This window comes from Arachis hypogaea, chromosome 5, assembly GCF_003086295.3.
Source record: "Arachis hypogaea cultivar Tifrunner chromosome 5, arahy.Tifrunner.gnm2.J5K5, whole genome shotgun sequence".
NCBI lineage: Eukaryota > Viridiplantae > Streptophyta > Magnoliopsida > Fabales > Fabaceae > Arachis > Arachis hypogaea.
The window spans coordinates 7697022-7714536 of NC_092040.1; the positions used below are offsets into that span (position 1 = coordinate 7697022).

The window sequence follows — 17515 nt, forward strand, 5'->3', positions numbered from 1 at the left end:
CCCGAAGTTTGTGAGAGCAAGAAAGATTAAATATCTTCGGCCGATTAGCATGGTAGGGTGTGTGTCTAAGGTCATTTCGAAGGTGTTGGTGCGGAGAATGAGAAGGGTAATGCCGGACTTAGTAGGAAAGACTCAGAGTGCGTTTGTGTAGGGGAGGAAGATTCATGATGGGACTTTGATTGCGTGTGAAACTGTGCAATGGTTGAAGCAAAGAAAGAAGAAATTAACAATAATCAAACTGGACTTTCAAAAAGCTTACGATAGAGTCAAATGGAAATTTGTGGATATTGTACTTCAGAAAATGGGCTTTGGGCAAAGATGGCGATGGTGGATCAAGGAATGTATGTGCACGGCGTCTATGTCACTTTTGATAAATGGCTCGCCTTCTAAATCTTTTAAAATAGAACGGGGCTTACGATAAGGGGATCCTCTTTCTCCGTTTCTTTTTGTTCTTGTTGGTGAGGTCCTTCATAGGATGATAGGAGAGGCAGTAAGACATGGAATGATCTCTCTTTTGTTGGTTGGAAATGACAATATTGAGTTGTCTCACTTGTAATTTACGGATGACACAATACTTTTTTGCCCCCCGGAGGAGGAGACTATTTGCAATTATAAGCGGCTTCTACGGTATTTTGAGATGATGTATGGCTTGAGTATTAACTTTGATAAATTTAGCTTGATTCCGGTTAATTGCGAGCGAGAGTGATCACAAAGGATGTGTATCTTGTTGGGGTGTAAGGAAGCAACGTTGCCAGTCAAATATCTTGGTATTTCTTTGGAAGCGAATCCGAAATTGGTCAAGACATGGAAACCTATTATATACAAAGTAGAAGAGAAACTTAATCTGTGGAAAGCCAAAATGATTAATAAAACTGGTAAGCTGGTACTCATCAAATCTGTGCTTAATAGTTTGCCGGTTTACTATCTTAACTTATATAAGATGTCCAGAGCAGTAGCAGATAAGTTGATATCTTTGCCAAGGAGGTTCTTGTGGAGTAATGAGGACGGAAGGGATGGGGTACCTTTGGTAAGGTGGGATATTGTGCAAGCTCCAAAACGCTTCGGGGGTTTGGGCGTGGGCAATGCAGTGCTCCGGAATGCAGCATTGTTGTTCAAGTGGTGGTGGCGGTTTTCAAAGAAGGATTGCCCATTATGGAAGAAAATTGTGTGCTTCTGCAATGACTTGAAGCCAAATGTCCTTCTTTCTTGTCAGTCGATTCCTAATATAAAGGGTCCGTGGAGGGACATTTGTCAATTGTAGATAAGAGAACAGCAAGCGAGAGATAAGATGGTCAGAGGGTTATCATTAGAGTTAGGAGATGGTAGAAGAATTCGTTTCTGAAAAGTTAAGTGGCTACCATGTGGTGTGTTGCAGGATGTATTTCCAAGACTTTTCTCGGTTTCAAATCAAGTCGGATCTGTTATAGGGGACTGTGGGTTCTAGGATGGGCTGGAGTGGATATGAAACTTTCATTGGAGAAGGGTACTATTCCAATGGGAGTAGAATTAGTTAACCAACTTCATGAAGTTCTACAATCTGTCAGGTTAACAAGTGAGAGGGAGGACATAATAGTATGAAAATTTGATAGATCAGGAGTTTACTCTACTAACTCATTTGTGCAGGCTTTGCAGACTGAGACTCTCCCGGAGGACATTATGAGTTATAGTTTCACTAGATCTATATGGAGAGAACTAGTACCACCAAGAGTTGAGCTATTCACCTGATTTGTGTTAGTTGGTAGGGTCAATACTAAGGGAAGATTGATTAGATTGAGCATTATTGATCACAGGGATATGATTTGTGTTTTATGCAAAAAAGAAACTGAGAATGATTTCCACTTATTCATTGACTGTGAGTTCACGTTGCAGGTATGGTGTACTTGGATATACGCCTATGATAAATGTTGGTCTATTCTAGGAACCATTAAGCAACACTTTGAGAGTTTGACAGGAGCTCTTGTAAGAAAAGTCGAACATAACAAGTGGCTGATTGATTTTTTTGCTATTATGAAATACGTGGTTGGAAAGGAATGCCAGGATTTTCAAGAATCAAGAAATATGCGTTGCGAAAGTTATTACCAAGTTGATTAGGAGCTACAAAGAGTGGGTTGGCTTTGTTCAGTCTAGTTGTTGATGACAATGCCGGAGATAACTTAAATTTTTTGATTTAGTGTTTGTATTGTAACTCTGACTTTCTAAATGCTCTACTTCCTGTGTTGAGTTTCTTATTTCAAAAAAAATAATTATTTTTCCATATTATAAAATACCTTTCAAGTCACAAACGTTAAACTTGACCATTTTTATGTGAAATAAAAAACCGGAATGGGAAATTTTAAAAACCATGGGCAATATGTGACCACTCCATATCTAATTTTATCTATGTAAGCTTGGTGGAAGTCGTAATCCAAAACTAAAAGTCTAAATTCTAAACCAACCAAAAAGAGAGGGGAAAAAAATGAATAGCAAGAAATTACAAGTAGATTGATATTGGAGAATGTGTGAAAATATTTCTTTTCTTGCTTGCTTGCAAAGAATGTGAAAGCGTCCAACACTTTCAACATCAACCATGACGATAGCTCGCTGCTTTGGATAGATAACGCTTCCTCTCTGGAACCCAAGAAACCTTTATTTAATTAATTAATGGTTGTTATATGTTTTTAAATTAATAAATCACGGCATCAACCAACATAAGTCGGCCAATAGATTTTGAAAGCTAACGACAATTGCCATCATAAAAACAGAATTAATTGAATACCAATTATCTTTATTCTTTAATTACTCACTTATTTTATTATTTTTTAAAATAATATATTCTGTGGCTTTTAAATACAGCTTTAATTTTATTTTTCCGTTTTATTCTACTGAAAGCGACCAAAAACAACTTACTAGTAGTTAATATTTGAAATCCAAAAAGGGCAAGTGTATATTTTAAAAATATTATAATAGAAAAATATTTTAATAAAAAATATTTTTTATATTTTTTTTATATTTATTTAAGAGATTATAAATTATTTTTTTTATAAAGAATATATATTTTTTTATATTAGTACTGATTTTAATATCAAATAGTATTTTTATTTTAATATATAAAAAGTAATTTTGTTGAAAGTTAGAACTTAGAACACAAAATAATTAAATTGAAGCCGAGGAATGAGCAGAAAAAATGGATTTAGATTTTCTAAAATTTAAATTTTATTTTAGAAAATAAAATGTAATTTTTTATTATTTATTTTATAAATAGAATTAAAAATAAATATAAAAAAATTATTTAAAAATTAAAAAATTATATTTTATTTTTGAAAATATAAATTTAAAATTTAGAGGATGTAAATTTAGAGAAAACAGTAGATTCTACCGAAGAAATTAAGGGATCGGTGGGAGGGTGCAACGCAAGTGTCGTTTTCGGAGAGTCACAAGTGTTAACTAACTAAAACGGCAACGTGATGAATTGGAATTTGTGAGAGGGTGTAGTTAGAGATAAGTTCAAAATGAGTGGCTACTTGCATACATTGGTTTGTTAAGCAAACAGATTTTGATGAATGAGATTATGAATGTAATAATTGACCGTTTAAGCTGGCATCTATCAATGTCACACTCACATTATTAGTGAAAGTTCAAACTTAAGAGAAAGAAAGAAAAGATTTCAGCTGCAAAGTAGTTTTAATTATACGATTTTGCTATAGTATATTCTAATAAGTTAAACATACCATAAAAAATATCTTAATATTATTAAAATATCTTAATATTAAAATATTTTTTTATAATATATATTTAATCTATATTCTTAAGACACACGATAACAAATTCTTTTAACTTTACAGTCTAAGTGTATGTTATGTTATGGACAGTTCATTTCCCACTAATGCAACAATCATAACTGCCGCAGTGGCGTGATCTTCAACAAAACCTTCCCTTATCTCATTATTTCTCACGGAAGTGCAACACATATCCTTACATTTAATTAATTATTTTAGGGTTTATCTAACTAACTAAATGTCATTATTTAAGATTCCCATGGATTCGTCGGTCTCCATTTTCAAATTCCATCCAAAATCCTGCTAGAAACAGAGTTCAATGGATTGGTCCTCTAAATTCAAATGGATTAATTATGTTAACCGTCTCCGTTTGTGTAGCCATGTTGGTCTGACCAAAATATAAAAAGAGATCAAACTTGTTTTAATACTTTAATTTCAAGTACTTACATCACTTGACATTTTAAATAATATAAAAATATTTATGCAGTTTTTTTTTAAAAAAAGACTTTTACCCTATTATTTTTTCCATTTATAATGTTTTTAGTGTTATAGTTAAGTATTCAAAACAAAAAGCTAATATTTTCTTATTCTTATTCTTATTTTAGAATATATATTTTTATTAATTAAGAGTAAAAAATGTATCCTTAATCATTTTGGATATATATTTAGCACCGATAAAAAATAAAGGTATTAAGTTTTCAATATACTGTATTGGTTGAATGTCTGAAATAGTTTTCTTTTTATCACTCAAAATTAGATAAATGATAATATATATTTCTTAATATAACAATAAAAATATAGAGGTTATAAAATTATTTCTATTCTTTTATTCAAACATTTTAAAAACTAATTTTAGTACCTTATTAATTAATGTAAAAAAACATTTGTTCTATTACCCAATCACAATATTAGTATATTACACTGTCAATATGAAAAAAGTCTAAAATAACAAGTATGAAAGTCAAACACCCTTGTTGACCGTCCAAAAAAAAAAAAACAACTTTGTTGATATAGTTAAAATACTTGCGTGAAATATTTTTGAGTTAATAATATGTCAAATTAAATTTTAATTTTAATTATAAATCTACATGTCATATTTATGCGTAGCAGACTAGCGGCGAAACAATTATTTGTCAGAAAGTTCTCATTTGTTTTTGGTCGAACTTCGTAAGTTTTCTTCTTTTTTTTTTGGTCAGTAACTTGTCTTCGCTTTAAGTTTCTGGGTTTCGGCCTATCAATTTATTTGGGCCAAGAAAAAGTTTCAACCCACATTTGGCCCATTTTTCTCAATTAAGTCCAAGGCTGCTTCAGGTCATAAAAAATGGTCTAAGCCCATATGGTTACTGAACCTGTTTGATGCAGAATGTGCTTATTTACCATCCTGACATATGATTATTATAAGAGATATTGGATATATTAACATCATTATTAAAATTTTAATTTTAATTCTGATATACCATCAATATAAATTAATTTTACATATGCTCCAATTAATTATATAAAATTATGTCAATAAAAAATAACTATCTTTTAATGATCATTCAAATAATTATACAAAATATTTTATATTTTTAATGCATCAAAATTAAACTTCATAGGTAGAGATTATTACAGGACTATTATTTTGATTAGGACATGTTTTTGGACTATTGAGTTCACAAGTAGTAGACCATAGTTGAGTGCATAGACGTGTTCTTTCCCCAACGTTGCAGTACCTAATAGTGTAATAGAGCTACACCCAAATTAATTTGCAGACACGTAATTAATTTGTTTAGATAAATTTGGCAGTTTTGACTGCAATAAATTAAAAAGAGGCTAATACTTGGTGCAACAAAAGCATGCTCGGTCTTAAAGGGTGTGATGATAGGTAACTACTTTAGATGCATATTCGTGCACATTACCTGTCTCTTGCTCACACCCCATCACCCATTGTGGTCCCTATCACCATACAACTTTACAAATGTTTCTTCATAATAATATTAATAATCTATGACAATTCAATTGTTCAATCAACTACATCACAATCTTCTACTTTGTAGTGACATAGGAAATCCGAAATGGACCTTCATTTTATCTAAGTATTTTTTCTTTTTTTTCCCCAGTGGTTCGATGTCTTTACATTAAAGAAAGCACTGCATGCAACTACCGAATTTGACTCCTTTGAAACAGACTTATGATATCATATCACCAAATAATAATTGTTTGCCAGGAAACATAGCTGTCACTTTGAAAATCTCACGCCGTTGGCCTCTTCAAAAAACCATCATCGCAAGGGACATAGTGCTCATAACCAAGTAACCAACGCAAAAGAAAAACAAGAGGAAAAAAATTGGCAAATAAACAAGGACCACATCGGAAGAACAAAGCCAAACACCATACCCCAAATAAAAGTTCGTCATTTGAAAGGTGTTCATTCTCCGTTGACCAGTCTCACATTTTGGACTAAAATTTTTGTAAAGTTAAGTTTTATCAATTATCATAAACAAATTCTTAGTATTTTTGCTCTCATCATAGAATAAAAATTAACCTCAAACTGAAAATATGAATGACATAAAGTATGAACATTCATTTGCTAGCACACAAGAAATTTTTGTTTATATTATTATATCATCTTTGAACCAATTCAAGAGTTTTGGGATCCATAAATAGTAGACGCATATTGAATAAAGTTAATAAAACGGAGATTCTAATTCTTGGCTTGTCAGGTTAAGGAATATCATGGTAAACAAAAAAAAAAAAAGTTAATAAACGCTCTCTTATCGAAAAATTTGCCTAAAAATAATGTATTAAATTTGTGTAAAATCAGATTTGGAAAGCTTTTAGAAAGCACAAGTATATTATTTTGAAAATATACTTTTTAAATTTAATTTATAAAATTTTTAGATTTTTTAATATTACATTTATTTTTATTCTTCATTATATTTATATCTATTTTAAAAGTTAAAACTAAATCTATCAAATATAATTTTTGTGAATTATCCTTATTAAAACTTATAATAATTTTAAGGTTAAATTACACAATTGGTCCCTACACTTTTAGTAAAATTGCAAATTAGTTCCTACACTTTAAAAGTTTATAATTAGGTCCCTAAAGAGAATTAAAATTTTCAATTTAGTCCCCACTATTCAAAAAGTGTTTGATTTAACAAAATATTCTTTATTTTGAACATGTGACCTACACATGTTTGATAACAAGAATCAATTTGCAATTTTAGTGAAAGTATGGGGACCAACTGTGTAATTTAATCATTTGAAGTGACCAAAAACTCCCTAGGCTATCTGAACCTACCCGGTCCCTCCCCAAGTCTCACTCTGACTTTCTCATTTTCTAAAATAACACCCGAACCCCACCGCTCTCTATCTCTCACCTCAGTTCACCATCGCTACGTCGGATCCACCGCATTTGTGCTCACGAGTCAGGTCTCGCCTCCTTTCTCCATCTCGCCTCTTTCATCCGACAACTTTTTCTTCTTTTCCAATCCCAATACTGAACACCGACGATAAATGAAAGAGAACAATTCCAATTCCAATCATGCTCAAAGCGAATAATTTAATGTCTAAGAAAAAAATAGCAACAAATCAACACAAAAATAGCAACTCAATTTATTAGTGAATTCAGCGTGGTGACAGAGGCGAAAGGCACGACGATGGTGAGTTGAGGTGAGAGACAGAGAGCGTTGGGGTTGGAGTGCCATTTTGAAAAGTGAGAAAGTGAGAGTTGGAGAGGAGTAGGGTGGATTCAGATAGTCTAGAGAGTTTTTGGTTATTTTCAAATGGTTAAATTACATTGTTAGTCCCCATACTTTCACTAAAGTTGTAAATTGGTCCCTATTGCAAACATGTGTAGGTCACATGTTCAAAATAGAGAATATTTTGATAATATTCTGTTAAATCAAACACTTTTTGAACAACTGGGACTAAATTACAAATTTTAATTATTTTTAGGGACCCAATTACAAATTTTTAAAGTGTAAAGACTAATTTGTAATTTCACCAAAAATATAAGGACCAACTGTGTAATTTAACCTAATTTTAATTTGCTAAAATTCATTGTTACAATTTATTTAAAACTTTAATTTTAAAAAGTAAGAACTTTACAAATAACCATATAAATAGTCTTAAATAGAAGAATTGTCTTTTTGGAACCCATTTTGATTGTTCAAGTCAAGACAGTGCCTATGCCCTATATATATAGTCAACATTGTTGATTTCTCACTTTTCATTGTCAAGCATAATAGTCATCACTAGTAAGACAAGACCCCTAAAAGCTATAAGAGAAGTAGAGAGAGCCCATCCACTTTTCTTCTTTTATTTAAAAAAAAAAAAGAAATAGTCTTCTCAATCACCCATCACCTATATTCTGAGAGGTCAAGTACCATGATATATAGCAGCTATAAAGTTCCTCTTAATCATTCTTTCCTTACATATCTTTGCCTAATGCATTTTTTTTGTTTTGGCTCAAATCATCACTTTAATGTGACATAAATCCACAAAACAAGCAATGATGGAGTTCCCCATCTCCCTGATCCTACATTAATTGGAACAACATACCATTATTATTCCTGGTGCTCTTTTTTCTAACACAAGAATAGTCTTAAGCTTTAACATAACATAATAGACTCAGACTCATTCATAATATGGTATAACAACAACAAACATTGTATTAAATTATTTGCAACCACAGACACAAAACTGCTTAAAGTCCACACTATCATAATGAATTGTCAAACAGAAATAAAGTGTGATCTGACTATAGGATTACTGAAACATCAAGCCATTTGAAATTGGAATTTTCTTTCTGCTAATAATTTACAACTTAAGTTATTTACACCGAGTGGAATGCAGAACCGAAAGAAGAGTTTAATAACTAACAACTCTAAGAGTAAATAGCGAGAAATTTGGGTGACTTACATGCATACTTTTCAATATGTTGAGGCAAAGGGAATGAGTCAAACATACATACCTCAGATATAAACAGATTTGTAAATTAGGTATGTTATTGTCAAAACACATTCATGCATGGTATGATTTCCTCCATCAATGGCAATGTATGACTAAAGAAATTTCAGCCATCTTTCTTTATCTGTTAACAATCTCCAATATCTAGATCTTATTCTGCACAAACATGAGATAAGATTGGCAGATGATAGTAAGAAAGTAAAGAAACAAAGTTAAACTTAAAAACCACAATTCATCTTTTTACTCAATATCATATCCATGTTCCACTCAAACCTCATTGAATTTCAAATGTTTTAGCAGCAATGTGTAAAATTAAGAACATGATACAGTTCATTTGGATATCAGAATTCCAGATATATATGCCAAAGAAACCTACCATGTTGGAATTAGAATACAAAGTTAAAGTTATTATTAAGGAGGACTATCTATAACATTGATAGACACTCGATTTACTGTGGCGAATCGCATCTGCTGGTCCGGAGCTCTGCTCCTCTTAAACATTGGCTCCATTGATAGTGAAGGAGAGATCAAAGATGCTGCTGTCCATGAATCATTTGAGCTGTCACAACTGAATGATGCATCAATTACACCCCCGGGGCTACTTGGTTCGGATATCCGTTTGCGTTTTTGGCAAACATTGTAAATGCCTTCATGATTCAAAACCAGTTGTTTCACTATGTGTTTGTAGCACTCATTCACTTGTTCCTGCAGGATCACCACCACCATAAATTCTCCAATCGGTTCAAATAGTCTAAACTTATCTTATTTAACATTTATTTATTACAGGGTACTTTAATAACTAAATGGTTTTGGTAGTTTTTGGCTAATATTTTTTTTTGTTACCAAACATTTCTGATTCCCCAATTACTCACCAAATCCTTTGTTATATTTGACAAATTAACAATTGAAGTTAACCAAGAACACAAACCTCACTAGTCTTGAGTAACCCCATGAGTTGATTTATGTATTCCATTGCATTTAACGGTTCAATCTCTTTAATAACATGGATCATGGTAGCAGCAGCCAATGTAGAAGGGAGATAACCCATGAACCTTGAATCTGAATAGAAAGATAATAAGTAATAGTTACATGGAATCTGAATATAATTAATAGAAAAGCGTGTAGCATAAATAAATGCTTACTGGGAATGACAGAAAGAAGAACACGCTGGCACCTCCATAAGAACTCCCAATGCAAACCAATCCTTCTAACAATGTGTTCAAAGAAGGAAATTGGGGTGACAGGGTTCATCCTCCATTGGAGTGTAGACAACACAAGAAGCTCCATTCTCTGAACAGTCTTGGCTTCGAACAAGAACTTGGGTTCCTCCACCTATGAATAAAATAAAACCCCAGGTTCAGAAAGAAAGAAAGAAAGAAACTTGAGGAAGAGTTAGAGAAAAAGAAGCATACTTGGAGGTCTAAGAGAAGTGGGACATGGATCTCTTCCATTTTGGCAGCAAGAGATAAACAGGCAAGAGCAGTGAGCTGAGTCATCCATGGCTTGTCCCTCTGAAATGTTAGGCTTGTGACGAACCTGTCGAAGTAGTTGACTGCAAGTACAGTGGTCAAAGGAGTGAAGCCATAGAAGCAGCTAACTTTGGAAATCCAGGAGACGGCGTCGTTTCGTGGAGCCTCGAGAAAAGCATGAATGGTGTGAGTGTGTGTCTCTTTGGAGAGAAGAGAGAGGATGTGGTCGTGTTCCCGATTGTCCATGAGAAGGCTGCTTTGGTGGTTGTCATCATCATCATCGAGAATGTTCTTCTCTTCTTCGCAGAGAAGAGCATCGAAGAAGGAGGGAGAATCATCATCCTCCTCTTCTTCTTCTTCTTCTTCTTCTTCTTCTTCATCTTCTTGTGTGTGAGGCATGTTCATGTTCAAAGCAGATAAGGTGTTTGTGTTTGTTGCATTGTTTGTTGTTTGTTTCATGGCACTACTCTTTCTCTGTTTCTGTATCTCTGATTTTACATAATAATCAGAATTCAGAACGTTGCAAAGTGTGTTACTCTGCTTCTTCTGCTTCTGCAAAGTAGAGAGAGTAGGGAGTGGATAGTAACCAAAACCAAAAACAAAAACAAAAACAAAATTATCGTATTTGTAATATGTATGCATTCTCTTTCTCTCTTTAATTGTTTTGTTTTTTGTTTTCACTCCCTCCTTTTTCTTTTCTGTCTCTTTCTTTTTCCCGCTCCTCCCTTCTCTCGCAAAAATTATTATTATTTTATTTTACTATTTAACTAGTTGATCACATTTTTAATAATGCTCATTTATTTCTAATATATTTGACACAAATACTATGTAGTATATGTAGTTATAATCTAATTTAATTATTAGGGATTGATAAGAATCATGTTCTATATATAATATATAATTACAATTTAATGATTGAATATATAATAATATAAAATATTTTTATACTCATAGAATATTAAGTTTATTTATTTAGGTATTATTAATTATTTTATCCTCTATTTACAATTACTTTTTACCATACAAAAAAATATTTCAATTTACCTGATAAGTATTCTATCACACTATTGAATAAGAAAGTTAAGAAATAAAACTTGTATTCTTTCAATACGTTATTAATACATTACAAATTTCTAAATTTTATATTTTCTATTTAATTTTTATTTATAATATCCTTATAAAGTGTCATTATTTTTTTTTTAACCTATGGTATCTCTGTTAGACTAAAGCCTAATTTGTCACAGATTTCTGTTTACAGGTTTGTCATGTCAATAGATTACTACATACACAAAGCGAGATTTAAACTCCCAACACTTACTTAAGTGGACTAATAAACTAACTATTAGAGTAACTTAATTTGGTTTATAAAGTGTCATTATGATACTTGTGAGCAAGATCAAAAAAATTCAAAACTTTTTTTTAAAGAAAACAAAACAAAAACTGTAGTTTATATTCTAAATTAATTAAATAGATAAAAAAACTTTAAAAAATTTTCTGTCATCTTATAAAATGTTGTTAGAACTTAGAACACTTTTTGCATTTTCTTTTATATTATTGCCAGAACCATAAAAAGAAAAAAGAAAAAATACAATCAAATAGAATATAACATTAATTTTGTAATTAAAAATATATATGGTTTATACATTTGTTTTTTCTTCACAAAGAATGTAGAAGTGCTCCTTTTTAAACAAAATACAAACAAAAATATTTAAAAGTAATAATGTGGTAATGACAAGAGAAGGCAGTGATACTGGAAACTAGAAAGGATGTATTATGGGGAATCGTAAAGCGTTGACTATGACCACTCCAAAACGGAAGCTTCACCACTTCACCCTTCTCCTTCCTACTTGTCAAATAATTTAAAGTAATAGGACAACTTCAAAAACTACGCCAAAAATTTTATAAAATTATCTTTTTATATGACAACTATAAATAATGTAACCGATAAAACAAAAAAGCTATAAATTCTAAGAGGAATTAATTTCTTAGGCATAAGATTAATATATCTTTACCTAATATCTTCGATTTTTGAAAAAAAAAAATCATTACTATTTAAAAAGAAATGCAGTAACGGAGACCAGTCAACCCTTAATTGATATAGTAATAATCGTGAATGTACTTGCTGTAGGTAAAGAATTCATTATTCAAAATCAAGGCTTCACTGCCAAATCTTTTTCAGCTCCGTGCATCAGACACGAATCATTACTATTTAATATTGTTCGTTACTATTCACTCCACTCCACACATTTAGTATCACTAATTCTCATTTATTTTAATTAATCAATTAAATCATTACTATTTAATAAATTGATTTAAGTAACTTCTCAATTTTAAGTAAATAATAAAAATTTGAATTTTATTTTGTATATATATAAATTTATTATTGACCATCTACAAATTTTTAAATAGAGTATTTGTCGAATTAAGAGAATAAAAGAAAATTTTATAAATATGACTAAATTATTCGTTCAAGAAATGTCAATTAATCTAATTACAAGAACAATAACTAAGAAAATAAAAGTCAAACGTTTTACTATTTACAAAATGTATTGAAAACTCTTGTTAGTCAAGATGAATTAAATAAGTATCACTTTTTTAATATTTATTTTATGATTATTTTGGTTAGTTATTTTATGTTTATTTTATTTTATTTGTTTTAGACCTAATTATGATTTGATTTATTTTTTTTAATAAATTTATAAGTTAAAATTTTAAACTTAAGAGATATTAAAATTCTCTAAAAGATGATGGTAATTAATAGAAATGGGAAGGTATATTATTAGGGTCTGGAAGAAAAATGCATGGCATGCAAAGTGCCATAAACATATGTATGTATGATGAGAAGAATGTGAACAAAAAGAAACAAAGGATGTATGTGCTTGGAAACGACACTCACACCACAACATAGAATGAATAATTAAGCAAAGAGCTCATTATTCTGTCTTTTATTTTTGTTAATATTTGTGGTCGTCTTGTCTCCGAGCGAGGAGGAGCATGCTGCATGCATACGCCGTACGTAGTCTTCCGGTGTTATTTATTTATTAACCATTCAGTTAGTTTTACAAAATTGTTTATCACGTTAGTTTTTATCTTTTGTTAGAGTCAAATTTTTTATACAACAAGATATATATATATATATAGTATACTTTGTGTATTTAGGTTTTCACATTCTAAATCGTTTATTCTTTTTAATTAGAGGAATGATAGATGATCAATATTAGAAATATAATATTTATATATTTTTTTATTTGTTTATATTTTTAGGAGAAATGGGCTCATAACACCATGTCAGAGAATTTTTATATACAAAAAGTCTAGAGTTCAATTATTAATAAATTCTAAAAATAAAAAATTCAAAAAATTATTGATTAAAATGATGTGTTAAAGATATAATTATTCATATATTATATTAGTTTTATGACAAATAAAATTATCCTTTTTAGTACATACTTAATTAATACTCTAAACTCAAATTAATAAATTTTAAATTTTACATTTAATAATATAAAAATAAAATATTGACTAAATATTAATTAATATTAATAAAAAATTTGATCTATTAATATTTCTCTTTTAATTATTAGATAGACGGTAAGACTTAAATAAATTGGATCACATGTGACATATATATTAATTAATTAAAAACATTTAATTTGCATGGTTCTGTACTATACATATATTATAATAATAATAATAGTAGAATTTGAAGCATTAATGCGCACTCTGTGATAGCAGCTGCTACACAATTACTAAATGCTACTGGCAATCTCTTTGCGCCTAATTTAATTTAATCAACCACATATTTGTCTATTGCAACCATGTTACTAAATTTACAACTATATATTATATACATTTCGTACTGTGTTCCTTTAAAGCGACAGCTATCCTTCTTTACTTCTGCTACATACATGTACACATTAGTATTAGTATATACTCTTTCATCAAATATACGAAGTTTAGTTTGCTACAGTATTATCATTAATGTGAAGAGGGAGCAACCATGATTGTGGTTATTACCTCGTATAACTTCAATCATATATATATATATACTACTTTACATTGTCTTCTCTATTTTTTGTTCGCTTCTTAGCATAGAACTACTTACTACGAACGTTCAAGCTGTTTTGTATCTTCATAATCATATCAAGTCTTGCGTATGTGAACAACTATATTTGTGATTGCCGCATATATAATTATTTTTTTTTAAAGTCTAGGATCCAACAACGATGAAGAACCGCTGCAAAATGTATCCGTTGCTAAATGTTGATTTGCAGCAATTATTTTATCTGTCAAGAAAAATCGTTGCTAACGGTTTAGTCGTGCCTTACCTTAAAGTAGTTCACAAATTGTCACTATCTATTTTGTGACGGTCGAAAACCGTCGTTATCTATTGGCATATTTGTAGTGGTAGTTATTTCACTTAGTAAATTAAACTTGTAATATTATTAGATAAAGATAGAAATTTGCATGCAGTTGTATTTACGTAAAATTAATAACTGAGAACTACTAGATAATTTAATCAAATATATCAATTATTTAACGATTTTTAACTATTAATTTCACATAAAAAAAACTATATGTAAAACCTTAGTTTGTAGCCAATGAACTATAACTCAAAGGTCATAATCTCTTCATACTCATTTAAGATCTCGTGAATTCGAATCTCCTTATTTTTAGTAAAAAAAAAAAAGAAAAAACTTAGTTTGTAGATAAAACGTAAAGTTCACATATACCACTAATGAGAGAATATTTAACATAGTGTATGTATCGCTTTATATATTATGTACAAGCAATATTTATCACTATGTATTCGGCTTCTTGCCAATGGCAGAAACAATTAGGTCAATCTCATTTATATCTAGTGGACAACTAAAACATGATAGCACAATATCACATCATTGTCCTTTTGGTTTTACATGAATTGAGTGTGTCCTATGCCACATGCATCAGCAATTAATTTTCCCCATTTTAGCAACACACCAAGAAATTGCTTTAACACCCCCCCCCCCCCCCCCCTCTTTTTCTTCCTCATTTTTTTTATGCTGTAGGGAATAATCTTTAAATAGTTTCTAAAGTAATTAATGGGATTACTATAATTTCAGTGTGCAATTGGCACGTATATTATCAAAGCATGGTATATGGTAATTATTCTCATGTTAATAATTCAAATTTTTTAAGAATTATTTCAATGGATTTGAATGATATGAAATCTCATTTTCCCACACCAAATTATTAGTCTTATTTAGTTTCAGTAAACAAGAAAGCAGAAACAAGCAAAACACATTGTTTTGTACTATAATTAACGGTTTGATTGTTGTGGTGAACGATAAAGGATCTAAATTCTGAACTCTCAAGTGTGAGTTTTAATTATGGAGTTTATTTATTTTGTGTCTTAAAAATATATATTAAATTTATAAATTAAATTTTGTTACTAAAAATATAAAAATTTAAAATTTTTAATATATTTATTTTATATTTATTAAATAAAAATATTTAAAAGTTTTTATTAATAATTAATTTATCAAGTACATATTAGTTAAATCCTTAATTATATATATTCCACCATTTACTGTCTCTTCTTTTTTGTTTGTGCACTTTCATGTCTCTGGCTGCAAGCTAAGAGAAAGAGAGAGAGCAGTGCAATCCAGCGAAATCCAACTTTAAAAAAAAGGAAGGTAAAGGAGAGAGCACAATTCCGATGGTAAATTATATTAATTATTTTTAATAAAAATAAAAATATAAGATGAAAAAGATGTACACAAAGATGGTATATTATTTTTCTCTTTTAATTCCGTCCCTAGCTTTGCTTTTTATTGTGAACTGCGCAAATATGAGGTCTTTTTTATTTTAAATTTTTTGGTTACTATTTTAATACTAACTCATTTACAAAAACTATGCTACTTTAATAAATCAATACTAAAAGAAACTGACCCTATTTGCTGAAAGGTTAAAAAAGAAAAAAACACGACAAACAAGAAATAACAGTTTGTGTTTTGTGTTTGGATGACCCTACTTAGAAAGTCAACCAATCTCAATCCAAGAGATTATTATGAATTCTTGTGCCATTTTAGTTTAGCATGAATCGATCTAGTTGCCTCTTGTGAACTTTCTATTAATATAAGATTGTACACATATCACTTTATCTTAATAAATATAGATATTTTAAAAGGGAGAGCTAGGTAACACATATATTCATTCTAATTCTAATATAACTATATAAGTGTTGTTAAAATTATTAAATTAATAAAATTATTTTTTATATTTTAATAAATTTTTTAAAAACATTCTTAAATAATAAAAAGGCGTTATTTTAATTTTAATAATATTTTTTAAAATAATATATTTACCTTAACATATTAGAATGACTCAGATTGAATTGACCTTGTTGTATGTACGTATCATGCACTCCATTATGTTGGTCAGATTAGGGCATGCAAACATCTTTTGGACCATAACCCGTGATTGGTGATTCCTTCACATAAAAAAGGCAAATGGGAAAAAAGGGAGGAGTTAAGAATTCAGAGTTTATGGACCATTTTTGAGCCCTACAGATATAAAAAACGTTTAGTACAAGCATGGCCGATTTGATTTTGACTTTTCTTTTTTGTCTTCGATTTTCACGTTAAATGTAAATAGCACATGAATGGTTTGTAGGTTTCTTGGGCTGAAGGGATTAATAATTGAAGTTCCAACAAAAAATATTAATCTTCTGATCAGTACAAAAACCCACAAATATCTATTTATTGCATTTCAAAACTGAGCCAGACATACATACCCAAGACCAAAAAAAAAAAAAAAAGAAAAATGAGCCATAGCCCATATGTGACATTTAAAAAAAAATAATTATAAATAATTAACTACTTTTAAATTAAGATAATAGAATATATATTTTATAAAAATTATAAATTAATAATGATTAATTTGTTGCTTTATTATTTTATTAATTTTTTTACTTCAGAGGATTTAAAGCAAAAAAAAAAAAAAACACCAAATCTCAAAATTATGTAATATAATTGCAAGCTGCTAAAAAAAATTAAAAAATTATAAGATACAAATTTGGTAAAAACTGTTGGTCCGAACGTGGAGAGCTATCGACAACCGGGGAAGAATCAAGTAAGAGAACATAAAATGAGAAGACACCACATCTAACTCAAAATCTTAAGGTATTAAGTTAATGGGTCTCTCATCTTTTAAATTCCTCACTTTTCCATACTTTCTTAGATGTGGGACTAATTTCAACATTCCTCACACTTGTAACACTAACAAAAACTCCAATATAATTAATTTTATAATTAATTTTATGTGAAGTTAATAGTTAAAAAATATTAAATA

At 29.9% G+C, this 17515-nt stretch overlaps 2 protein-coding genes across 3 annotated transcripts; one reads left to right on the plus strand and one right to left on the minus strand.

Moving 5' to 3' along the window:
- Positions 1–715: 715 nt before the first annotated feature.
- LOC112803200 (uncharacterized) lies at positions 716–2091 on the plus strand. The gene is made up of 4 exons (XM_025846713.1): positions 716–1232; positions 1376–1539; positions 1624–1695; positions 1870–2091. Exons 1-4 carry the CDS (start codon positions 716–718, stop codon positions 2089–2091), a joined length of 975 nt encoding a protein of 324 aa, XP_025702498.1.
- A 5940-nt stretch (positions 2092–8031) lies between these two features.
- Positions 8032–10912, minus strand: LOC112800546 (cyclin-D3-2). Of its 2 annotated transcripts, XR_003201420.2 has the most exons (6): positions 10127–10912; positions 9857–10046; positions 9643–9773; positions 9091–9419; positions 8719–8870; positions 8032–8283 (listed from the first exon to the last, which is right to left on the minus strand). XR_003201420.2 is itself a non-coding variant. In XM_025842872.2 (4 exons), the coding sequence occupies exons 1-4, from the start codon at positions 10823–10825 to the stop codon at positions 9126–9128; spliced, it is 1314 nt and encodes a 437-aa protein (XP_025698657.1). In that variant the 5' UTR covers positions 10826–10912; the 3' UTR covers positions 8927–9125. The 2 variants fall into 2 exon arrangements, 1 of the variants encoding a protein (XP_025698657.1); XM_025842872.2 differs by lacking the exons at positions 8032–8283; positions 8719–8870 and having other exon boundaries at positions 8927–9419.
- Positions 10913–17515: the final 6603 nt, after the last annotated feature.

What these genes read in the sequence shown, in the direction of transcription:
- LOC112803200 (XM_025846713.1), top strand. Translation starts at nt 716, where the DNA reads ATGTGTATCTTGTTGGGGTGTAAGGAAGCAACGTTGCCAGTCAAATAT. An exon ending in TTCATGAAGTTCTACAATCT is followed by an intron (nt 1,540 to 1,623) that starts GTCAGGTTAACA and finishes TCATTTGTGCAG; the next exon opens with GCTTTGCAGACTGAGACTCT. An exon ending in GATCTATATGGAGAGAACTA is followed by an intron (nt 1,696 to 1,869) that starts GTACCACCAAGA and finishes TTCACGTTGCAG; the next exon opens with GTATGGTGTACTTGGATATA.
- LOC112800546 (XM_025842872.2), bottom strand. Translation starts at nt 10,825, where the DNA reads ATGCATACATATTACAAATACGATAATTTTGTTTTTGTTTTTGTTTTT. An exon ending in TCTTCTTTCTGTCATTCCCA is followed by an intron (nt 9,774 to 9,856) that starts GTAAGCATTTAT and finishes CTTTCTATTCAG; the next exon opens with ATTCAAGGTTCATGGGTTAT. An exon ending in GGTTACTCAAGACTAGTGAG is followed by an intron (nt 9,420 to 9,642) that starts GTTTGTGTTCTT and finishes GTGATCCTGCAG; the next exon opens with GAACAAGTGAATGAGTGCTA.